General features: G+C 43.6%; 1 protein-coding gene across 2 annotated transcripts in view; it reads right to left on the minus strand.

Moving 5' to 3' along the window:
* Positions 1-2,540: 2,540 nt before the first annotated feature.
* The window catches only part of SPAST (spastin), a 615,111-nt gene continuing 596,366 nt past the window's right edge, over positions 2,541-21,285 (minus strand). The window contains exon 17 of one of the 2 annotated variants that reach the window (XM_069606914.1): positions 2,541-3,548. In XM_069606914.1, the coding sequence (XP_069463015.1) occupies positions 3,426-3,548 (123 nt within the window). In that variant the 3' untranslated portion in view covers positions 2,541-3,425. The remainder of the gene's footprint in view (positions 3,549-21,285) is intronic. The other variant, XM_069606916.1, reaches the window with a different exon arrangement.

Consider the following 21,285-nt stretch of genomic DNA (forward strand, 5'->3'; position numbering starts at 1 on the left):
ATAGGACAGTAAAATCCCCATTTAGTCTGATCTTTTTGTGGTTTTGTAATTATGATAATTTTTGCTTCCTCGATTGAAGGGGTAATTCTTTCTTGGGTCCAAAATGAGTTGGAGGCCAGTATAACTTTGAATGTTTCATAAAACAAGGCAGGAAAGCCTTCCGGACCTGGGGTTTTATTAAATCGGTAGCTACCCAATCACTGAAAGTACCTCCTGTTGAGTTATTTCATTTTACAGCTTTTCCTTGTCTTCTAATGTTATCTGTGTGAGAGGCAATGAATTTAAATCATTTATTTGGGATTCGCTCAAGGGCGCGTCAGAGGCTTATAGTGCTGTATAATATTTAACACATCTAGCCATAACTGCCCCCTCGGAGTGACTTGTCTACCATCTCCCTAATTACCCTAGATGATTTCCGTTCATGCAGGGCTCTTTCCAGCAGTCTGAGGTTTGTTCCCCTTATCTAGTAAAGTTGACTCATACCTAGGAGGGCATTCTCTGCCCTTTTGTTCATAAAAGCTCCAGCTGCCCTGCTGTCAGCACCATAAGCCTTATTATTAACTTTAGTTTGACGTTCTGCCATGGCCTTTCCTCTATTCCTCAGTGCTTCAAAGGTCTGTTCCAATCATCTTAACTGCCTCTCCCTTTTAGACTTTAGGGAGATTAATTCCCCATATAATCACTGCTTCAAAAGCGTCCCAAGTGACTCCCTACGAGTTGAGGGCTTGTCTTCAAAGTAGGTAGACATTTTCCACTTTATTTCCTCAGTTAAAATTCTTCGATCTTTGAGTTCTCCAGGGAAGCTCCACCTCCACACCCCGCTAGTTCAATGTGGGAGACGAATCCTGACATGACATGAGATAGTGATGTCCGTTTATACTACCCTACCCATCAGGATGGGGGCGGAGGGGGTCATCCAAATATAATCTATTCTGAAGCATGTGTGGTGCACTCCAGAGAAAAGAACATGTATTCTTATTCCTACCCATGTATTATTCTCCAGGTGTCCCCGAGATGCGTCCTATCCATTGCTTTGAGCAGACGTTCCGTCGCAATCCCAATTCCTCTAGCTCTGTCCCAAACACCCGTCGAGGGTCGTGGACCAGGCCAGATTAAAGTCTCTGATGAGAATTATTTCCCCCATTGCAAAATCTCGAAATTCTCCAATGACCTTTATCACAAAACTATCTTGTCCTGTATTTGGCGTGTATATTGATGCAATAGTGAGTTGTAGGTGGCCAGGCTGTCTGCAGATAAATATTAAGGCCCCCCCCCCATCTCTTTCACTTTTAATTCTGTGAACGCCAAGTTGTTCCTGAGAACAATAAGTAACCCACTAATTGTATTGGATATGTTGGCATGAAACATGCAGGAATAAGGTCTTCACTTTTTGCCTGTCATTTTTGTGAATGTGTATTTCTTCTAAAGCGATCAGATCCGTTTTTTTTTTTTTTTACAATTTTGAAGGTAATGTTCCACCTTCTTTCGCTTAACTGGGAAATTAAGTTCCCTGATATTTTGTGTCAAGATGTAGAATTGAAACAAACACCCAATATGATTCTTTGCAAGCCATGTTCATCCCAAATTCCCCACCAGACTCCTCCCCTCGCTTTCCTCCCTCTGTAGCGTAAACTGTAATGAAATTCGTATGTAATCCTTATAACAGACCTTGCTGAGTCCCTTTCCCTCTCCCCCTCAGCAAAAATATTCCCAAAACACTACAAACAGGAAAACTTTAAACTGTTGAGTCTTGGTTCCACCACTGGGGGTCCCTGGGCCGCCAACACTTGGTTATCAACCAAATGAGTCTGATACAACAGAGACTTGGTGAGCATCCTATGACTCACTACTGGATTCAAGATAATGGGGACAGCTCCCATAACCCCTCTGCAAGTCTCCCCTTTCAGGGATTTACTTGAGTCAATACAAATCTTTCTCCTCCTCCCTGCCCAGAAGCAAGTCAACAGCTCTCCAGTCACTACAGGATTGCAACGGCCGCCATTTGCCCCCTCAGCATCCGGCTTCTACGCCAGATTTGAAGCCAGAAACCATGGTTCAAATTCAGACCCTGTGCTTCTCTCTGCAGAACCTTCAGTTTCTAGACTACTCACAGGAGTACCTCTTGAGTTTTTGGGGCATGTGACTTGTTATCTTAAAACAACTGGTGTGTTTGTTGTGCTTGAGGTCAGGACTTTGAGAACCACTCCTGCTTGTGTTTCAAAACTACTTCGAACCAAACCAATAGATGGAATGAGTCTGCAACGTGTTTTCTATCTAACAGATGAAAGCTAAAACACTTGGATTGTCATTTAATTTGGGGCAATAGTACATCTTTTGGAATAGTGGGTTTAGTCTTGAATATGGTCCATCAACTGTAAATGTCTGAATCAAATTGTGAACATGTTAAACAGTGTTCTACATTCAAATCTGTCAACTCACTGTTTTGAAAGTAGTACCGCAACCAAATAAAAAATCAAAGATTATGTAGGAGCTGAACATCTAAAACAAACTATATGAATTCTATAATTTACTACTACTGGTACATGCGGAAATAATTTTATTTTGCTTTCAAAAAGATTTACAAACACAACTGATGCTAAAAAGTCATGCACATAAAATTGTGTTACGTTTAAGACTTCTAGTTCTCTGTAATTTGGTTTAGAAATTGAGAAATTGTATATGATCAACAAGAGTCCCCTTACATGTACCCCAACATTAGGGCTGTTAAATTTCCCCCCACAATAGTGGCGTGAAAGACTCATTTGAATAAAAATAATCCAAAAAACTAACTCAAGGCAGAGAGGATCATGTGTTAAAACAGACCAGCTGCTTCATACCATCCAATGTAAATAATTAACTTTTCATGTTAGAAAATGTTTTATTTGGCACATAAGCAATTTGACTCCAGCCTTGGTTTCCTCATTCAAAGATAAGATATAAACGTACAAAATCTAATTACAGGTAAGAAATGATCAGGAAAGGATGAAAAACATAAAAATACAAGCAAGAAAAGCAAAACAAATACTCAAGGCACAGGTCGTCAAACAGTCGTGCCATTAGAAAACTTCACCTACTAAAATACATACTTTTCATATGTATTCATAATTACATGCCTGCAGAGGTGTTGTGCTTTCTGCCAGTTTGTAATGCTGTTTTCCCTTACAGTGATGACGGTTAAGTTAACAGCAACTCTTAAGGCAGAGAGGCCTTGATCAGCATATTGTTTTCAGACTGTATACTTTATTTTAATTAGACTTTTCTTATTCAGTTCATCAGGATTTAGTGCACTTATATTTGTCTTCCGATAAAGAGTTTTGAAGTGCTACAAATGTCAGTAGAACTTCGTATCAACTGCTCAGGTACAGTAGATGTTGCCATCAAGGGCGGCTTTAATCCACTCATCTTGAGTTATGGTTGGTCATAATTTAAACTGTTGTGTCACCAAAGTCCTTGTTCCAACGGACGTATGCATCTAGAGTTGAAGGGCTCACACTGCTCTTTATCTTCTTCAGTGACTCAATGAAGTCTGATAATCTCATGTTTCTCATCTAGGCAAAAACAGGGAAACACAAATAAACAAAAGTATTCTAAATGTTGCATCATTTTTCACATCTGAACAAAAAATGCCTAAATAAAGGATATCAGTTTTCTTGGTGACACAAAATGGAAGTGGAATAAAGTAGCAACAAAAATGTTTGCAAGTATTTTGTCAAAGTATTGGAGAATGGATCAACTTATGTGCCCATTTTTAGTAGATGATCAACTCTTTAACATAGGCGCTCAGATCTCTTTCCTACACAATATGTTAAACCTTAGCCAGCAACATTTTCAGGGTAGTAAAGAAGGAAGAATTAAGTTATTAACTTGAGTTTTCTTTGCAATGTGGTGTGTAAAAAAAAAAAATTAAACATTGTGACGGACCAAAGAACACCAATGTGAATCCTTATAGAACCACTACAAACCACTGATCTTAGTTTGACAATTATTTTTTTTTTTTTTTTTTTTTTTATTTTATTTGTATTTAATCAAAAGATTTTTACAAAATTTGAGGTTTCTGTCTTTTGTCTGTGATCGTGACGGAAAGAAGAAAAAAGAAAGAAAATGAGAACAGCTCTCTAAAAATAAGCCTTTGTCGGCCAGTTTATGGCTTCCAAGATTTTATAGGATGCTATTTGCCATGATGTTTTGTCGCCTCCAATCAAACGAGACCAACATATTTCTCCGTCCTCTATGATGAAATCTGTGAAGGTTGATTTTAAGTATCGACTTCTTATATGTTGGTTTGAGGCACATTTTAGGAGCAAGTGGCGGATTGTTTCCTTTTCTTGTATCTCACAAAATCGACAACTGTTGTTTCCCGACTGGCCTCTAATTGACAAGATCTCATTTGTCTGCAAGACATTTAAACGGGCTCTCATCAGCATGTCTCTCCCTTTCCTGGATGGAAACTTCTTTATATATTCCTGGAGTTCATGGAGTTTTTTCGTGTTTGGAGGCAGGTGTAAGGTTAATTTATTTTTTCCTGCTGTCTCCAGGGTGTTTATCCAGTCGAGTTCTTTGATTTTGGTAAAGGTTCTCTTTGGGTACTTTATTAGTTCTTCGTCTGCATTGACCTGTTCTAGCAAGCTGAAGTTTTCTTCTTTCCATTTTTTAAGGGATTTGCTTGTATTCCTTTCTATTTCGAGATTGATGAGAAAGTATATTGATGGTGGCTCAGCCATCCGGCGTTTCCTGAACAGTCTTAGAGACGATTGTGAGACTGAACTTCTGAGAGAGGGTAAGCTAAGCTCTCGTCGGATTGAGGCTATTGGGGTCGAGTTTGGGAGTCTGAGGACTTTTCGCCAAAACGTTGCCTCAATTTTTGTCCAAATGGATCGTGGTAAGTTCATCATAGCATCTCCCCCATATGTTAATGTCGGCATCACCTTTTTCTTATAGTGTTCTAGCACAGGGATCAGTGAGAATCTTCCAAACTTTTTATCTATGGCCCTAGCTTGGGCTGCCAATTTGTTGGCTTTGGACATCAGGACCGATTGCATGGCTTTGTCTTGCGAAGAGGAGTCTAGGGTTACTCCTAAGTATTTGAAGTCGAACACTCGCTCGATCAGTGATCCTTCCAAAGTTAGTTTCAGTTTTTCTGTTTTCCTGGTCGCTTTTTCCAGTACTAAGAATTTTGTTTTCTTTGCGTTTATTTCCAGTTTGTTTTCTTGCATATACCCTTGAAGCTTTGTCAGTTGGCGCTGCAGACCAGTTGGTGTGTGATCCATTAGGACCAAGTCGTCTGCATAAAGCAATCGTGTTATCGGGATCTTGCAGATTTTTGGGGGAAATGCTCGAATTTTTGGATCCTCGTTTTGGATGTCACCAATGAATGCCAGAAACAGGGCCGGGGCCAGCGGGCACCCCTGCTTCACTCCTCTCGCTGTTGGGATGGGTGATGATAAAAGGCCGTTTTGATCAAGTCGGATGCGTATTGAGGTATCAGTGTATAGTGCCTTAATCGGGTTTAATATAGACGGTGGAAAGTCCCAGGTTTCAAGTTTGGACCATAGGCGGGCGCTGTCTATCCGGTCGAATGCTTGTGTCAGATCGATGAACGCCACAAAGATTCTCGTTCCTCCTTCCAGTACTCTGTTTTTCAGCATGTTTAGCATTAGAATGTTGGCTGTCGTGCCCAGATTTCTTTTGAATCCCGTTTGGAGTGGATCGTTACAGGGTGATTCCTCCATCCAGATCTTGAAGCGATCGAGAAGCATTGAGCCAAACACTTTACCTATGACATCCAGGAGCGCAATTGGTCTGTAATTTATCGGGTCCTTTTTGTCTCCTTTCTTGAATATTGGCTTGCTGACAATTATTAACTTGCTGGAATTAAAACCTAACCGGAACTGGGGCCCAAGTGAAGTTCTAGTTACAAGGAATTTGGTAAATGGGAATGCCTTCAAAGTAACTTCCAATTTGAATGAACACATGGGATTCATAAAGCACAAAACTACGCAGGAGGCAATAGAGTGCTGTACAGACCTTCTCTTTAATGTGGTTTCTTTTACAAAGGACTATGCTTTGCAGATTTTGCTACAATATATATTTAGTTGTTTAAATAAATAATAATTTATTACAAGAATTCAAAAGAAAGACATTAATAATTTACATAATATGTATATCCATGTGTTCATCAATAAACCTCTATAAAACATTTAATGAGAAATTGATTTCATCAATACATAAACCATTCATATGGAAAATATTATAAATTGTCCCTTGAGCACATATTGCATCCAACATATTTACCCCATCAATGGCCCTAGTTTCACTGTACTTTTCATTATCATTAATGGGAACCCACACATGTATCTGAATTGTAACTCAATGGACAGTCTTCAGGGAATAGGCAATTTGTTCAAATAATATTTTCCAAACATGGACATGGGTATTTTTCTCTGGATTTCCTAATATTGTCCCTTTATCTGTGGAACAGCCCAATTATGAATTGTCTAAGTTTGAATTATTAATATACTTTTTCCTGACAAAATGGAGGTTTTTGTTACCTGTGTTTTAAAACAGTTTCTTCTGCCCCCTCAAATGGTACCGGAGATATTACAAAGAGAATGTCTGGCAAAAAACGAATGAGGATAATGCTGACCAAAAGATGCCTATTGCTATATAAATACTATAACTTAATGTATGTACCTTTTCCTGACCCATGTTCCTCCTATTGACTTATATTGGGGCTATTTATAGGTTGAACTGCCGTGGTTTTCTCACTGCCTTTGTTTTGGTGACCTGTGTATGGATTTTAAACCAGCTTAAAGATGTCAATATTTCACTGATTCTTAGTTGTTTGAGGGTTGACTAATAAACAGGCTTAGCTATATGAATTTATTTTTTCTTCTCTTCATAGCGTGCAAAATATTTGCTGCTTATGGTAAACCTTTCCATATTCCAAATTTCGTAGCTTAACAATTACTGAATATAATAACCATTAACGTAAACATAAAAACAAATGGACAAATGAACAATTAGTCATTCGGTTATTCCTTGTTTAGAATGTGTTATTCACATACTCTGTCTTTTGCATAGCTGCTCATGCCTACCTTCCTCACCAGCCAGAGCCTATCCAACTGGGAACCTGATTACCCCTCCTGAGCACGGGGACACAAATCTCAAGGTTTTTGCATAGACACTTGCTTTTTGAATTACTGCACTACTGGGGGCTGTCACCAACACTTTCATTGCCCCCCGACGATTGGAAGATTTTACCCATGTCCTGATGTAGGATGTCTCATATCTACAAACTATTTTCGACATGGCTTGCCAAAGTTTTAAAATGAAAAATCAATGTCACTCCAGAGTTTGGGGGGTGCAGATCACATGTCAAGGCCTACACAGCCATTAGACAATCACGGTTCACATCATTAACATTGTCATCATTAACCTCAGAACATGTCAGTCTTACAGAGCAAAATCAATGATTCATGTTGCAGTAGTTAAATTGGCCAGTCATACCTCCTGCACAAAATAGACGTTTGGTTGGCAAATGGCTAGTTACCCTGCCAAGCTGTAACCAGGCATTTTCCCAGCATCCTTCACAAAAAAATTGTGGTATAGCATACTGTGATCTCTCTCCTTCTGCTGAAACTATGTAGAAACAACTCAATATTTTCTTTTCAACTGCCCCCAGTACACAACTTTTAGAAGACCAACATGTCTTCAGAAGTATGGACTAAAGTCTACACAAGCAGCGTTGCTCTTTGGTAGTCTTGTTGTTGAATCTTAGACACATTAAAGCATGGTCAAGTAGAGAGTAGGGGTAAGCATAAATGCGGTTGCCACAGGATAAACTCAAACTAACAGTGGTGTCCGTTTTATAGTTCCCCCGCTTGCCTGCTACTAATGAGATTAAATCTTAGATTTAGAAGTGTGACAATCTCAATTATAATGAATGCACACTGATGAAAATGTTTTAAATGTTTGGGTGGCATTTAAAAAAAATAGTTAATTGCATTTCAATTTGGAAATATGTTGTTTATTTATTCATGTGCTTTTATGGCTTTGTGTTGAAATATAGTTTTAATCACAACAGAATGTCTGGCCTCCGCTGAGCTAGTGCACCCAAACAGAGCTTGATGCGGGAAGGTTACAAAGAGGGCCGGTTTACAGTTAAGTGACATTTGCTAGAGATGCCACATGACACACATAGCCTCACAACCACAGGCTGCTTGCCCTGCAGTTCACATGCTTTTCATTTCCAACCCTAAGTTATCATTTGTAGGTCTCAGGCATCATTAGCAGTTTTGCAAATGAGGCTAGCGAAGGAATGGGACGGGGCACCTGGGGCTTCTTATGTATCCTCTGGGGCCAACATTACATTGTGGGCAATGGTTCTGGGCCCTCAGAGTTTGCCAGTCCCCATCTTGTAGCCTTTCCCCTGTGATCTTGTCACACCAACCAGTAGATCACAAGGAATCAGCATGATTTTCTGAGGGTTAAGCATGCCATCAAAACTAAGTTTCGTGCAAGAGACCCCCCACCCCCAATATTCCCGTACATAATTAATTATCCTTACCCACGCCCAAGCAGTTGTAAGTCTAGAAATACGGATACCTCTACTTTGAGACCGTAAACGCATTTTGGTGGCCGTGGGCCAACCGTCTCATGCACGATATGACAGAATATAGGTATTCGAGTTTGCCAATGAGCGGCCATTTTGATGTAACAAGAATCGCCATTTTGTTTTCTAACCATTGCTCATTGCTTTCTGTTCCTATTGCTTTGCAGTATATTTTCCGCTTATACTGCTCGACTGTGAAACATTGTTGTCTGTATGTGAAAAGGACAAGGCCACAGGGCCGTAAGGATAACAAGAGTTCGCTGAAACACAAACATAGGCAGCGCCAGGAAGAATGCCCGGCCCCCTGCCGAATGCAGCCTTGACGCAGAGCTGCAGGGCATTTAATCATTTCACAGCTGCCAGCCAGTCTCGTTATATGGTAGAATATGTTAGAACAATACTGCTAAAGGCTTGAATTATGCTTTTCTAACGCCCCCCCTTTGCTGAGCCCGCTAGAGCATGTCGGCTCCCAGGACGCGTATAGCACCTGATAGATAGCAAGGTCCGAAATGCAACTCCTCCCCCCCGTATGTAGTTCGCTTCCAAGAACAGAAGCGCTGTGTTCTATTCAATAACCGAAAGATGCCTTCGCACTCACAAATTGCAAATTGTTACTAGAATAGATGTTTGAAGGTGTCATAGTGGTCGGAGATGTCCATCATCACACCAAGTTCAAAGAAAACCAATAAAAGGGGGGGGTGTTAAACATGTCATAGCTGATTGTTTGATATGCATTTTGTATATATGTAACTAATGTACGTAATTCACTCTCTTGCGTCCCTCGAGGTCTAGAGATACACGTCGCGGGGCGTGAGACCGAGTTGGCCAACTGAGACTTTTGCTTTGCAATAAAACCCTAGCTTTGGGAATACAACCTCGTGTCTGGCGTCTCTATCGTGTGTGGTGACCCGCCTTGTTTCCATAGACGTCGGGGTCCCCTAAGGGCCCCTTTCACAGTAAACGAGTAATACTGGTAAAGTCTTGATTGATGAAAAAACTCAATACAGCCACATTAACCTGGATTGTCCAAAATGCAGTCTCCAGTCTTAAGTCGAAAACAGCAGCTTTTAAAACTAAGCTTTTACAACCATTTTAAAATGCACAGGTTAGCAAAAAGTCATAAAACAGCTCCACAAACACAGGAAGTAAAAAACAAAACAAGTCTGAAATTATTATGATTCAGATGACTAGCTCCGATTGAGAAACCACTTTGCAAGATTACAGAGCACCTGTGCAGGAATTTCACCCTCCAGGACACAATGATTTAATTGGAAAATGCTTAAAATGATTTATTTTAGGTTTTTGTAGCACATCCATGCAATCTAATGATCACTGAGAATGAGGGAGCCGAGAAGCAACGGTTGGAAGAAAGGGGAAATTAGTGCGAGAAGAAAAAGGTTTTGGGGAGAGTCTGAAGTAGGTGTAATTGTCTGTGCCGAAGCAGGTATGGTAGGGGTCCAACAGGCAGGATGGACAGCAAAACACTGGCCTCACAGATGTTTTGAAAATGTATCAAAAGGAAGGGCAGAAGTGGTCGAGCAGAGAAATCTTTAAGGTTCCTAGGCCCTGATGAGTTTCTTGATTTTGGTAAGACCCTTGGTTGTCCAATGATCTGTGGGATTTAATTTAGTAGGCAAGAAGAAGCCAGTGAAAATCTGGAAACCGTTGGGGGTGAAAGATTTTTCTCCATAATGCATGATCGATACTTGTTAAGAGATTGTAAGCACAAAAGTGATGGGTGGAAGGTTTTGAATGAATCGGAACCACTGGCATTGCTCTGGGCAACCATCCACACCACCGTTTTTTAGCCTGTCTACGCCATTGCAAAAGGGGTCCAGCCATATGCAAATCAGTCAGGTACTGCCACCAATGGTAGCAGCCCAGCCTGAACTGCTAGGCCAAGTCCCCTCTGCATGGAAACACAAGCAACCCCAGACATGTTTCGGCCTTGTTGGGCCTCCTCAGTGAGGTGCAGCTTGGTTCCCTATGGTGCAGCGAGCAAGGGACCCACGTCTGGGCATACCCTCTCTCACATAGTGAGACAAACTGTAAGCTGTGCAGCTTACAGTTGTAAGTTATGTCACTGTACACTTGTTAAGAGATGTCATTTCTGCTGCATGTTATCCAGTGGGATTGGGACAAAACCTGGAAGGTTTAAAAAAATAGTGATCCCAGGCCCTTCAGTCGACCACTACAGTGCAATGAGGGTTGCAGGATATCAAAAATCACAGTACCAGGAAGGCTCAATGGTGCATATTGGAATTTCAGATCTTCCAAGAGACATGAACCATAAATCATGGGGATGTAGTGCTGATAAGTTGGTGGTAGAGATCTGATGGTTTTAGTGAGTATTGGGAGGGGGACTTAGTTTTGTGCAAGTAACAGTTGACGTGTGTGGTATATCTGGGTTAGTTAAAGTCTGAGTGGGTTAGTGAGGGGTACAAGCAGTTGAGACCTTGGCGGGCAGTCAAAATATTATAGTCAATGTAACAAACCCTTCTACTGTAGGTGGCGGGATAGATCAAGCAAATTTACAGTGTAGGGGTGGTGAGAGACACATACGAGTAAAACCTGAGCTTTGGAACAGTTTAGGAGCAATATTACGGTTGACAGATAGGACACCTGGGCTCGGTCAATTAGCATTTGTATCCACGGCCGGGGGTTGCAAGACAGGGCATGGGTGACACGGTCAATGGGTCTAAAAGAGTTCTCTTCCTTGGCCTCTGCTCTTCAACTGCTATGCTGGGACAACAGCTTTGCAGACATAGGTGGGAAAAAGATGTAGGTCAGGCGACCCCTAAGTGGCCAATTGGTACACATGGAGAGCCAAGTTGATTCAGAGAGTGGTAGGGGTGGGAAAAAGGAGGGGAATCAGGCCTTTGCTTCAATTAGTGTTCTAGACTGTAAGGCTCACTTTGCCTTCTGGATGCTATAAAGATGGATTAGAAAAAGGTTCCTCGAGGTACCTGGATCGGCTTTCTTCAGTGAAAGTATATGCTACTCTTAAGTGGTCAATCACCATGCCTGGAGACCCAATGGTCCTGGAAGAGTGTAGGGCATGAAATGAGGAGGGGAATTCACTGCCGTAATAAAAAGGAAACCCCAGAAATAAAGCAAATGGTGCTTCCAAAGTTAAGTGCTCACTTTTCCTTCTGAATGTAGGCAGGATGAAGTAAACAAGTTCCGAGACTCCTGGTGGACTACAGTGCTAATAATTGTAGATTCCAGTTCAGGCCTTCCAGTAGCCCAGCACAGGGTATTGTGGAAGAAGTAAATCTGAAAAGTGTATATTCCAGTTGAAGTGCTTCCATTGAAAACATACTGGAGTATGCAGGGAAAATGGGGCTCCGAATTTCAGTGGGGGCAGACTGATGTGCATCTGGCGTGAGTCAGTACTCCGAATTTCATCATAAAAGACAATAAGAAAAAAGGGTTTTGAACCGAGCTTTGCATGATGGCCACACCATAGCATAGCGCCACACCATGGTATAGCATGGACTGAGTTGCAATGAAGCATGAGATTAACAATTATTAACCCCTAACCTACTAATCGCCTAAACCCTTGCTAATATTTACAGCTCAGTCCATAGCATATTGGCGCAAAACATTGGTGCAGAGTATGGGTACAAAGAGGCCCAATTCATGTGCTCGCAAACACAGCTGTACAGCGTTGCTTGAAAAATGCAAGAAGTAAAGCTGCTTCTGCAATGAAGATGTGGAATGTGAGAAGCCACGTTACTCAAAGTAGCTCCATTGTTCGCGTTCTGCTGCAGGAAGCGAGCATAGAGAAATGTAACTTTTTGGCATCTGTTTGCTGCCTTGAATCTTGGTGGAGAGGGCACAGGCAAAACACGTGTTTCTCTGGAACCTTCTAGAGGTTTGGCCAATCGGGGGGTGGTGTCTGATTGGTATGCGACATCACAGTCAGGGGCAGATAATTCTTACACTTTCTGTAGGAAAACGTACATCAAGGGCGAAATCACAGAGAGACCTTAAAAAGGGAAGTAGCTGAGAGAGTAATGGGATGTCTCTCGTAGGACTTGCTGACTGAGGATCTGGCGGGTGTCTTGCTGGGTTTGTCCTGCTGATGAGGAAGGAGTGTGTGCTGGGGTGAGACAGCCATGCTAAGATCAAGGACGCACTGAAATTATTCCTCGCCAAGTCTGCTGGTGTGAATGTTTCAAGCATTCTTTAGGTGAGCATAAAAGTACAAGTGAGGTGTCTGTAGCTTTTTACAATTACGAACATTGATAGCTATTTTTATGTGTTTTTCTTCACCATCCAGGAAGCATATTTCAAACATAACTGAAGGCTTTAAGCTGCCAAGACAAATGCTAACTTTCATGGCCAAAGATAGCAGAGTTTGGGCCAACTACCACTAAAAGGGTGATTGAAATTCATTGTGGGGAAAAAAAACTATTGCAGGGGAAGCATTACTATGAAATAGGCATGTAGTTATGTTTTAGTTTGAAGAATAGAATTGGTTATCACTGCAAAAGGGAAAATATGAAATAGCAATGTGCACTTTCATTTCTGTATTGCAGAAAATGTCATAATGAACTCATTGCATTGCACATGTCGTTTTGTATTACTCAAACCCAAATTGCTTATAAAGTACCTGAAGAGAATTGGATCAGCTTTGGTCGGTTTGTTGTGAGTTCAAGTCACTTGTGATGGCATATAGACAGGCACAAAGCTTAAGGAGTTTTTTTTTACTACTGCCGACGGTAAAAAGCAACTACACCAAAAATAGTGAACTGGGGCAAGTCCTAAGGAGCCGATTCCCCGTATTACAGTTTCCAGGTGACCTGGTAAGTCTATTCTGAGCCCCTACCACCAATGAAATACCATCAATAAAACACCACCAATGCAATACCACCAAGGTCGAGAAATTGTGCCCATGTGCGCACCAGGTCTTGTTTATGGCTTGCCGCTCATGATCCCAATATAAGAAAACACCAGGGAGTCCTGTGTCTCTGGGGGTCACAAAATAGCCAAACAGGGATGCACTACTGAAAAGTGTAGATTCTGGTTACAGGTTTTGCAACTGAGCCTTATAGGTTAATTGCAGACGAGGTAGTTTGTATTGTGGTCATGTCACATGCAACTACTGATGAAAGAGTACAATTTCAGCTGTGTAGAATATGATTGAGTCCGCTTTCTGATGCAAATCAGGAAATTACTCCAAAAAGAGCAAGTTTGGACCAGCTAGCATGAACATTGCAGAACAGGATTTCCCTCGAACAACACAAACATATATAGGACATTGCACATGAAAGTTCAAAGTTCTACACTAAAAGTATTAGAGGAACTTAGTAAACTAGGTATCACCCTCACAGAAATGTGTCAGAACACTGGATTCCACATCCTATACATTAAATGAGGCAAAAGTACAAATTAGGTGTTTGGAGATCACAGAAATTCTTAAGAGGTAATCTGGAATACAATAAACTCATAGAAGTCTTACAATTACAATTCACTTCCTTTAAGATTATGTGTAAGACGGCCAAAACAGATGTTTGTGTAAACCAAAAGATTATAGGCGCATTCTCTACAGAAAGGAACAATTTGGCATTGAAAAGAAAAACATGTTGAAGAGATTTTGGAAAGAACCATGAAGAAAATGAAGGCACAAAATGGCAAGACACATGAAAAGCATTAACTGGGGGGGGGGCATGGCCTAGCAAAGGACAGATGTTGACATGCTCCCTGCTGGCTCGGATGCCCCGAGCCCAGGCTCACCTGTGCGCCGTGGCCCGAGGCCCCCTTTAACAACTGAATGATAGGTCAAGCATTGTAGAGAACCCTGCAAAGCAGAACAGAGCTCCCAGTTCACTTCCCACACAGCGAGAGCCCCATTGATGACATCAGAATCACAGAGTTTCGCATCTTTACAAGAAGTCAGATGCCGGCTGTTCACCCCCACACTTCGCCATGTTCCCCTAAACTTGCACCAGCGCTGTGGTAGAGGTGATGACTGGAACATTCTCCATATCTCCCTGAAATTATAATGGCGAGGAGGATTGGGACAAGCTCCAATGGCGTTGAAGTTGGAGCCTGTTCAGAGTGGAATCTCGCTGAGACAACCAGTCCCCAGATATAGTGACCGATTGTGGTTGGCTATGGCACCTAATAACGTCCTACCTTCAGAGTATATGTAATTCTATGTCAAGACCGGAGGCGAGCATTATGCTTCAACTTTTATTATTCACTCTTCAACAGTTTTACATTTCTTAACTCTTAAACATTTTTATTAGGGAACTACAAGTCCCTGTTAGTCCCTTCAATCATGTGCACCTTATTCAGACCTCCTTCTTCCTGACCTAGTATGCCCCTTCATGTCTAGGTCCTTTCCTGTTCATTTCTGTTCTTCAGCACAGATAAGTAGACCATTACGTTGTGGGCATATGAAATGCTGTTTGTAAAGGATAGGTTGCTTAACTAGATATGTTTCATGTATATGACAGCAGATTAGCCATGGTTCCAGCGTGTGCTAGCTGTGTTCTGCTCGTTTTTCCATTTGAATTTCATGTGCCGTGAGTTTGCCGGGACGCATGCAGGGCCCGTACTCACTTCAGAGTGCTGCCACCGGGGCCCCAGCAGGCCTCCCAGTTTGCACAGGACCCTTTGCCAGGGTTGACCAGGGGCTTCTGGGGTGGAGAGAGGACCGGGCGCTCTGCGCAGATTACGGGTTCCCCATGCCAGCATGAGCCACTTATGAGAAGAATCTAGCGAAGGATAGCGCATGCACCAGCCATCACCCATTCGCCGTTAGTGGAGGAAGTGAAGACCGTATCACAACGGAAGCTGATCGCCAAGGATGCAACGAGCCTCCAAACACCGACACGCACACCAGTGCATATCGAGGAAATCGCTCAAGTGCGCAGCACGCCCATCTGAGGCAGTATAGAGGCCTAAAAACCATCTCTCGGCCACATGACGTTCTTATAGGGAAAGGATAACAGCATTTAGGGATACAGAAAAAAAGAAAAGAAAAATAAATAAGAACAATTGCTACATTGAATACAAAACGAGCCCCTCACACCTACAGTCTCGAGGGCATGTCCCGCAGCCTTCAGGTTAGGGTGTTGGCACGATCAGCACAAGGTTATGCCTCAGTCCCCGAGATTTCCATTTAGCTGCTTTCAATCATGGCGCACACTTTGAGGAAGAGAGTGAACTGGTGCTCAATTTCAAAAAGGTGCTAGGGGACTCGTCGGTGGAGGCCGTGGCCCAAGGGGTACGTCCATTAAAGGAGAGATTGGAACTCTAGAGAACCTCATAGGGAAGGATAGCAGTGGTTCCCAGAGTGACAGAAATAAAGACATGTCCGCCATAGTCACCGCGGAAGGCAGTGACAAACGGGAGTAACCAGACCTGGAAGAAGAAGCACTCTTCTACTCCCCCGGGTCAAGATGTCAGGGGCAAAAGGTGTACCTCAGAGGCTGCAGACACGTCTGGAAGCTGAAGGAAGCTTTTTCTTAAAATGTCAGCCATGCAAAGCCTCCTAGCCCAGGGGACGATAATATGGGAGATACCGATGACACTCAAGACTCTGACCACTAGTCAAGTGACGGAGAGTCGAATAAGACAGCGGAGGATAAGAAGGCTCAGGGTAGAGAGAACAAGTAAGGAACGACATGTTGAGCAGCAAGAGGTGGAATTGTCGTACCCGGATAGCTTTCGGCATCCGAGGTCCACCCACTGGCAGCCATCCCCAAAAGAGGCCCTTTATATGGCTCAGAGACTGAGAAGGCCGTAGAGAAGGAGACTAGGCTCCGTATGCGGTCAGTGTCCAAGGCCAGAAGGTGGCCAAGACACCCGAACTGGATCCACAAATGATCACCTTTATCACTAGAGCATCAAAAGATCTTTGGTGGGGTATGGACAGGTCGTGGAAGAGCGGTCAGGAGAAGCTCTTAGATCTAGCAGGACCAAATGCTAAGGATATGGACCTCGCAGAGAAAGCCAGAGACGCCAGTGAGCTAATAGACTCAGACATGCTAGCTAGCTGGGCTCAGAGGGCAGTATGCCTTCTAGGAAATGTCAACTGCACGCTGTCCTCCGAAAGGAGGATAGGACTACTCCTTAAAATAGGTGCCAAGCTGGGGGACCTAGCATCTTAAGAGGAAGGAGAAGCAGCGTATTCACCACTTGACAAGGCCCAAGCCTCTATTAAGAAGATCTTCCCTAATGGGTTTTTTTCTGCAACCGGTCGCTACAGTGATCGGCCGACTGGTCATCATGCCTCATTCAGAAGACCCCAGGGTACTAGGGCCCACTACTGGGAGTCACATCAGCAAGACTCATTCTTTCTGTCAAGCGGATGTATCACAAGAGGTAGATGCAAGGGAGCAGAAGCAGGTGAGCCATACCAGCGGGTTGTATTCACGAATGGCGCAAGCTATCGAGTGATGCATGGGTATTACAAAGAGTGACAGGTGTTTACATTTATTTCATAGAGACACCGTCCCAACTGCGCGACCCTCACAGACAGACATCCCTGAGAGAATCCCAAATGCTCGAGTGCGAGCTGCAGCAACTCCGCACAAAGAGAGCCACAGAGCACTTTGCCATGGGGTGGTTGGAGGGACTACCTTCACCTGCAATATGTTGCTGGTCCATATAAAGGACAAAGTGAGACCTGTCAAACTTGAAAGAGCTAAACGGGTGGGATGTCTACAGACATTTAAAGACGGAGGGCATCCACCTCCTCAAGGACATTCTCAGAAAGGATGATAGGCTCGCCAGTATAGACTCAAAAGATGCATACCTCATGGTACCGGTTACACAGGGCATGGCTCAGCTTTAGATGGGGAGATCAGCTTTGGCAGTTGAAGATGCTGCCATTCGGGCTTTCCTCTGCACCATGGGCCTATACCAAGCGGATGAGATTGGTAACAGTAGTGATCAGGGAGGGAGGTAGCAGGACGATAGTCTACCTCGACAATATTCTGATTCTAGCAGAGAACGGGGAAGAACTAGTGGAATGGACACAGTGGGTGAGGGACCTTCTAACATCCTACGGATTTCTGATCAATCTAGAGAAATCAGACTTCAAGCCCAGTAAATGGCTGGACTTTCTAGGGTTCATAGTGGACACAAGGAAGGCCATGGTAGAGCTGCCAACAAGAGGGGCATCAAGAAAGAGATAAATGTGTGTCTCAGAAAGACTGAGATATCTCTGTGGCCTATAGTGAGGATCATAGGGTTACTAGCTTCCTCCATCCAGTTCATATTTCCCGGGATGCTACACTACAGGACCCGGCAAAGGTTAAAGACCAAGCACATACATCAGGGGCTCCGTTATCACCAGAGGCTCCCCTTGGATCAGGAAGGGAGGACGGAGCTGCAGTGGTGACTCGGGAACATGGAAGCATGAAATGAGCATGCGATTTTCAGAGATGTGCCGGATCTGGTGATAGAAACGGATGCCAGCAGAGCAGGTTGGGGAGCCAGGTGCGGGCCGTAGAGACAAGGGGAAAATGGGGCACAGAAGAGTTAAACCTGCATATCAATTGTCTCGAACTGTTAGCGGGATCCTTTGCCACAAAAGCTTTTATGAGAGACAGGGTGCGTTGCACCATTCTCCAGAAGATGCGCAATGCATCAGCAGTCCGCTATATGAATCATTTAGGAGGAACAAGACGCAGGTGACTTCTGGCATCATTGCCTAGAGTTCAGGATTTCAGTCACTGCGGAATATCTCCTGGGCTCCCTGAACACTGGAGCAGACTGGAACTCCAGATATCGAACGGACGACAGAGATTGATATCTGGACAGAGGAGCGTTTCAGAGGTTAAGATAACTATGGGGTCTCATGGAAATCAACATGTTTGCCTCCAGACTCAATGCACAGACTGACAAGTTCTTCAGTTGGAGGCTGGACCTGGATGAGTTTGGGACACACATGTTCTTACACAGCTGGCAGGGGAGTCGACAGTATGCCTTCCTGCCATTCAAACTGCCGAGCGGAACGCTAGTGAAGATTCGCAGGGAGAAGGCAGAGGTAGTGATCGTAGCCCCTGCCTAGCTTCCAGCTCCGATGGAACTTTGCCCGGATGTGCCTTGAGCACTTCCTCAAGACCACGACCTGTTCACAGACCCAGCAGGGAAGTTTCATACTGAGGAGGATGGAGAACCTGCCCCTGCTGGCTTGCAGGGTGTGAGGAGACGGAGCCTGCCAGACATTTCGTGACAGGGTGCCCAGCTTATCAGGGAATCGTGGGCGCCCTCCACCCTCACGTGCATAACGCTGCGTGGAGCAAATGGGAGGACGGGTGTCAACGGCATAGTCTACTTCCTGTTTCTGCACCTGTAGTACAGCTTCTCAATTTCCTGACTTCGCTAGTAGCGAACGGTAAGGCTTTTAGAATGTTAGGAGTGTACAAATCGGCCATCTCAGCAGGGGATCAGATAACCGACAGGAAGCCAGTGGGAGACCACCCGGCAGTCAGGGCGTCAGATTTCACTCCTTGCCGCCCCTGAAATACACACATCGCTGGGACGTAGATTTAGTCTGTTCTCTCAGCGGGAATCCACCCAAAAAAATATCTGTTAGCCCAGCTCTCAGGGAAACTAGCGATGTTGCTATGTCTTGTTTCATGTAAAAGAGTCTCAGACCTCAAAGCCATGGAGATTGACAGGAAGATTTATGGTCCCGCGAAGAGAACTAAGGACTAACTGTTCCTCACCCTCCTACCCTTACTTGCAGAGCCACCCACACCTTTGTGTGGCCTCATGCATTAAAGAGTACGAGATCAGGACGGCAGAAGCAAAACGAGCCGGTGAGACGCAAATGAAACCTATTAAGGCATTAGCAGCGGCTTCAATAGCTCGGTGGCGCGCATTCAGAGGGGGGCGGGGCAGCTTCCCAAGCCTTTATTGCAGATGCCAATATGCAGGATATCCTGCGGGTAGTAGAATGGAAGAATGATAAGAGCCTTCAACCGTTCTACTTCAAGCCGATAGCATCAATGGCAGTGGGTATAGTTCATAGCTTTGAACGAGCATGAAGCTCGCCTCCGGTCTGGTCATAGAATGAAGATTACCTAGGCTTACAGTTCAGGGTGTCTTGATTCTATGAAAGACACGTAGGTGAGCATTATTCCCACCCAATATATGCACGGTTATCAGAATGTTTTATAGTGTTGATCTATTTGTACCGTTGATTGCCATATATCCCCCCAATTCTATTGTTCTCGCGACGTACAGGAGAAGAGCAGAAGAACAGCTGATGGAGGTATTGTTATGTTATGGTATTTGCCATTTATATAGCTGGGAAGAAGGGAGCTGGGAGTTACTGAAGTACAACAGTTTGGAAGATTGCTACAGCAGACAGAGGTGGAGTTGGTTGGCGTTCGTCTCAAGGTGCCTAGATCAGACTTATCTGGAGGTGCCATTTTGGAGCATCAAAGAAGAGGAGTCAGTCAAAATGCTTCATTCGGCAGTTTTGCCACTTAGCATAAAACATTTTTTTAAAACATTGCTGCACAAATCTCACACCTTGAATCCAGGACGAAGATAGCATTAAAATGTGCATAGGCATACCATAAAATCCAGTTAATTGCAAAATACATAAAAATCAGTTACCCAACAGACAAGAGTTTATTACAAAGCCAAGCATGATGAATACATATGGCAACAAAATAAATATCATTTAAAGTTTCAGTCGATCGGCATAGGGCAACTGCGTGCGCAGTATTTTTTACATGTTTATTCCTAAATAGTGGGATCGGGGATCAGGTAAATTCTCCTCAATTCATAACATTCACAGAAGAGCAAGAAGTGCATAACAGACTCAGGGGCCATACCACAGGCTGGGCAAACTTCAAAGTTGCCATCCCTCTAGCTGTGGTTAAAGGTCGCAACCTGCAGGGTGCCAATCTTGAATCTGGTAAATAGAGTACATGTATAGGCTGGAGTTATTAGGTTAAATAACTCACAACCCAAAATGGTTTTTACAGAGACATCATCCAGCCCGGATTTCAATCTCAAGCACTGGATTAGGAGGCGTTCCGGATTCTCCCATTAAGCAAGTCGCTTGACATCTTTTTGGCATTACGTGACATTCTGTGGATTCTTCCAGAGTTCCTCTAGACCCACTGAGACGAGTTGTTGTTTTATGTGGGTAGGCCATTGAAGAGATCGACCTCCCGGATGGCTCAAGTCAGAAAAAGCTTCTTGGTACTTTCCCAACTCCGGTGAGCCTCAAAGCCATTTCCAGGTCATTTGGTGGGTTATAGGTTCAAGTCCACACTCCATCAGTATTGGTGCACATGGTGAACTACATGGTAGCTTAAGTAATATTTTTAGAATATTTTGCTCAATCACGCCCGGTTTTGAACCATTAAATTGGCCCCATATTTCAGCTCCATACAAAACTGCTGATGTAACTTGAATCGTGTAGATATCAATGCTGGGTAAAACCGCTTGCTCACCGTGAGATACTAAAAAAGTCGTAAGGCCACCACTGTTCTTCTCCAGAATAGACTGCGACCTACTGGACTGACCAGCCCATGACCCAGCATCGGAGAATCGTACCCCAAGTAGTCGTAGTACTAGACCCGTTCCAAAACTGTACCCTGTACTTCCAGTCTCAGGGTCCTAACCCTTGACCTCCTTGGCTCAAAAACCATCACCTTGGTCTTATTTTTGTTGAGGGTTAGCCCTAG

This window comes from Ambystoma mexicanum, chromosome 4p (assembly GCF_040938575.1).
Source record: "Ambystoma mexicanum isolate Mex_15411 chromosome 4p, UKY_AmexF1_1, whole genome shotgun sequence".
Lineage (NCBI taxonomy): Eukaryota > Metazoa > Chordata > Amphibia > Caudata > Ambystomatidae > Ambystoma > Ambystoma mexicanum.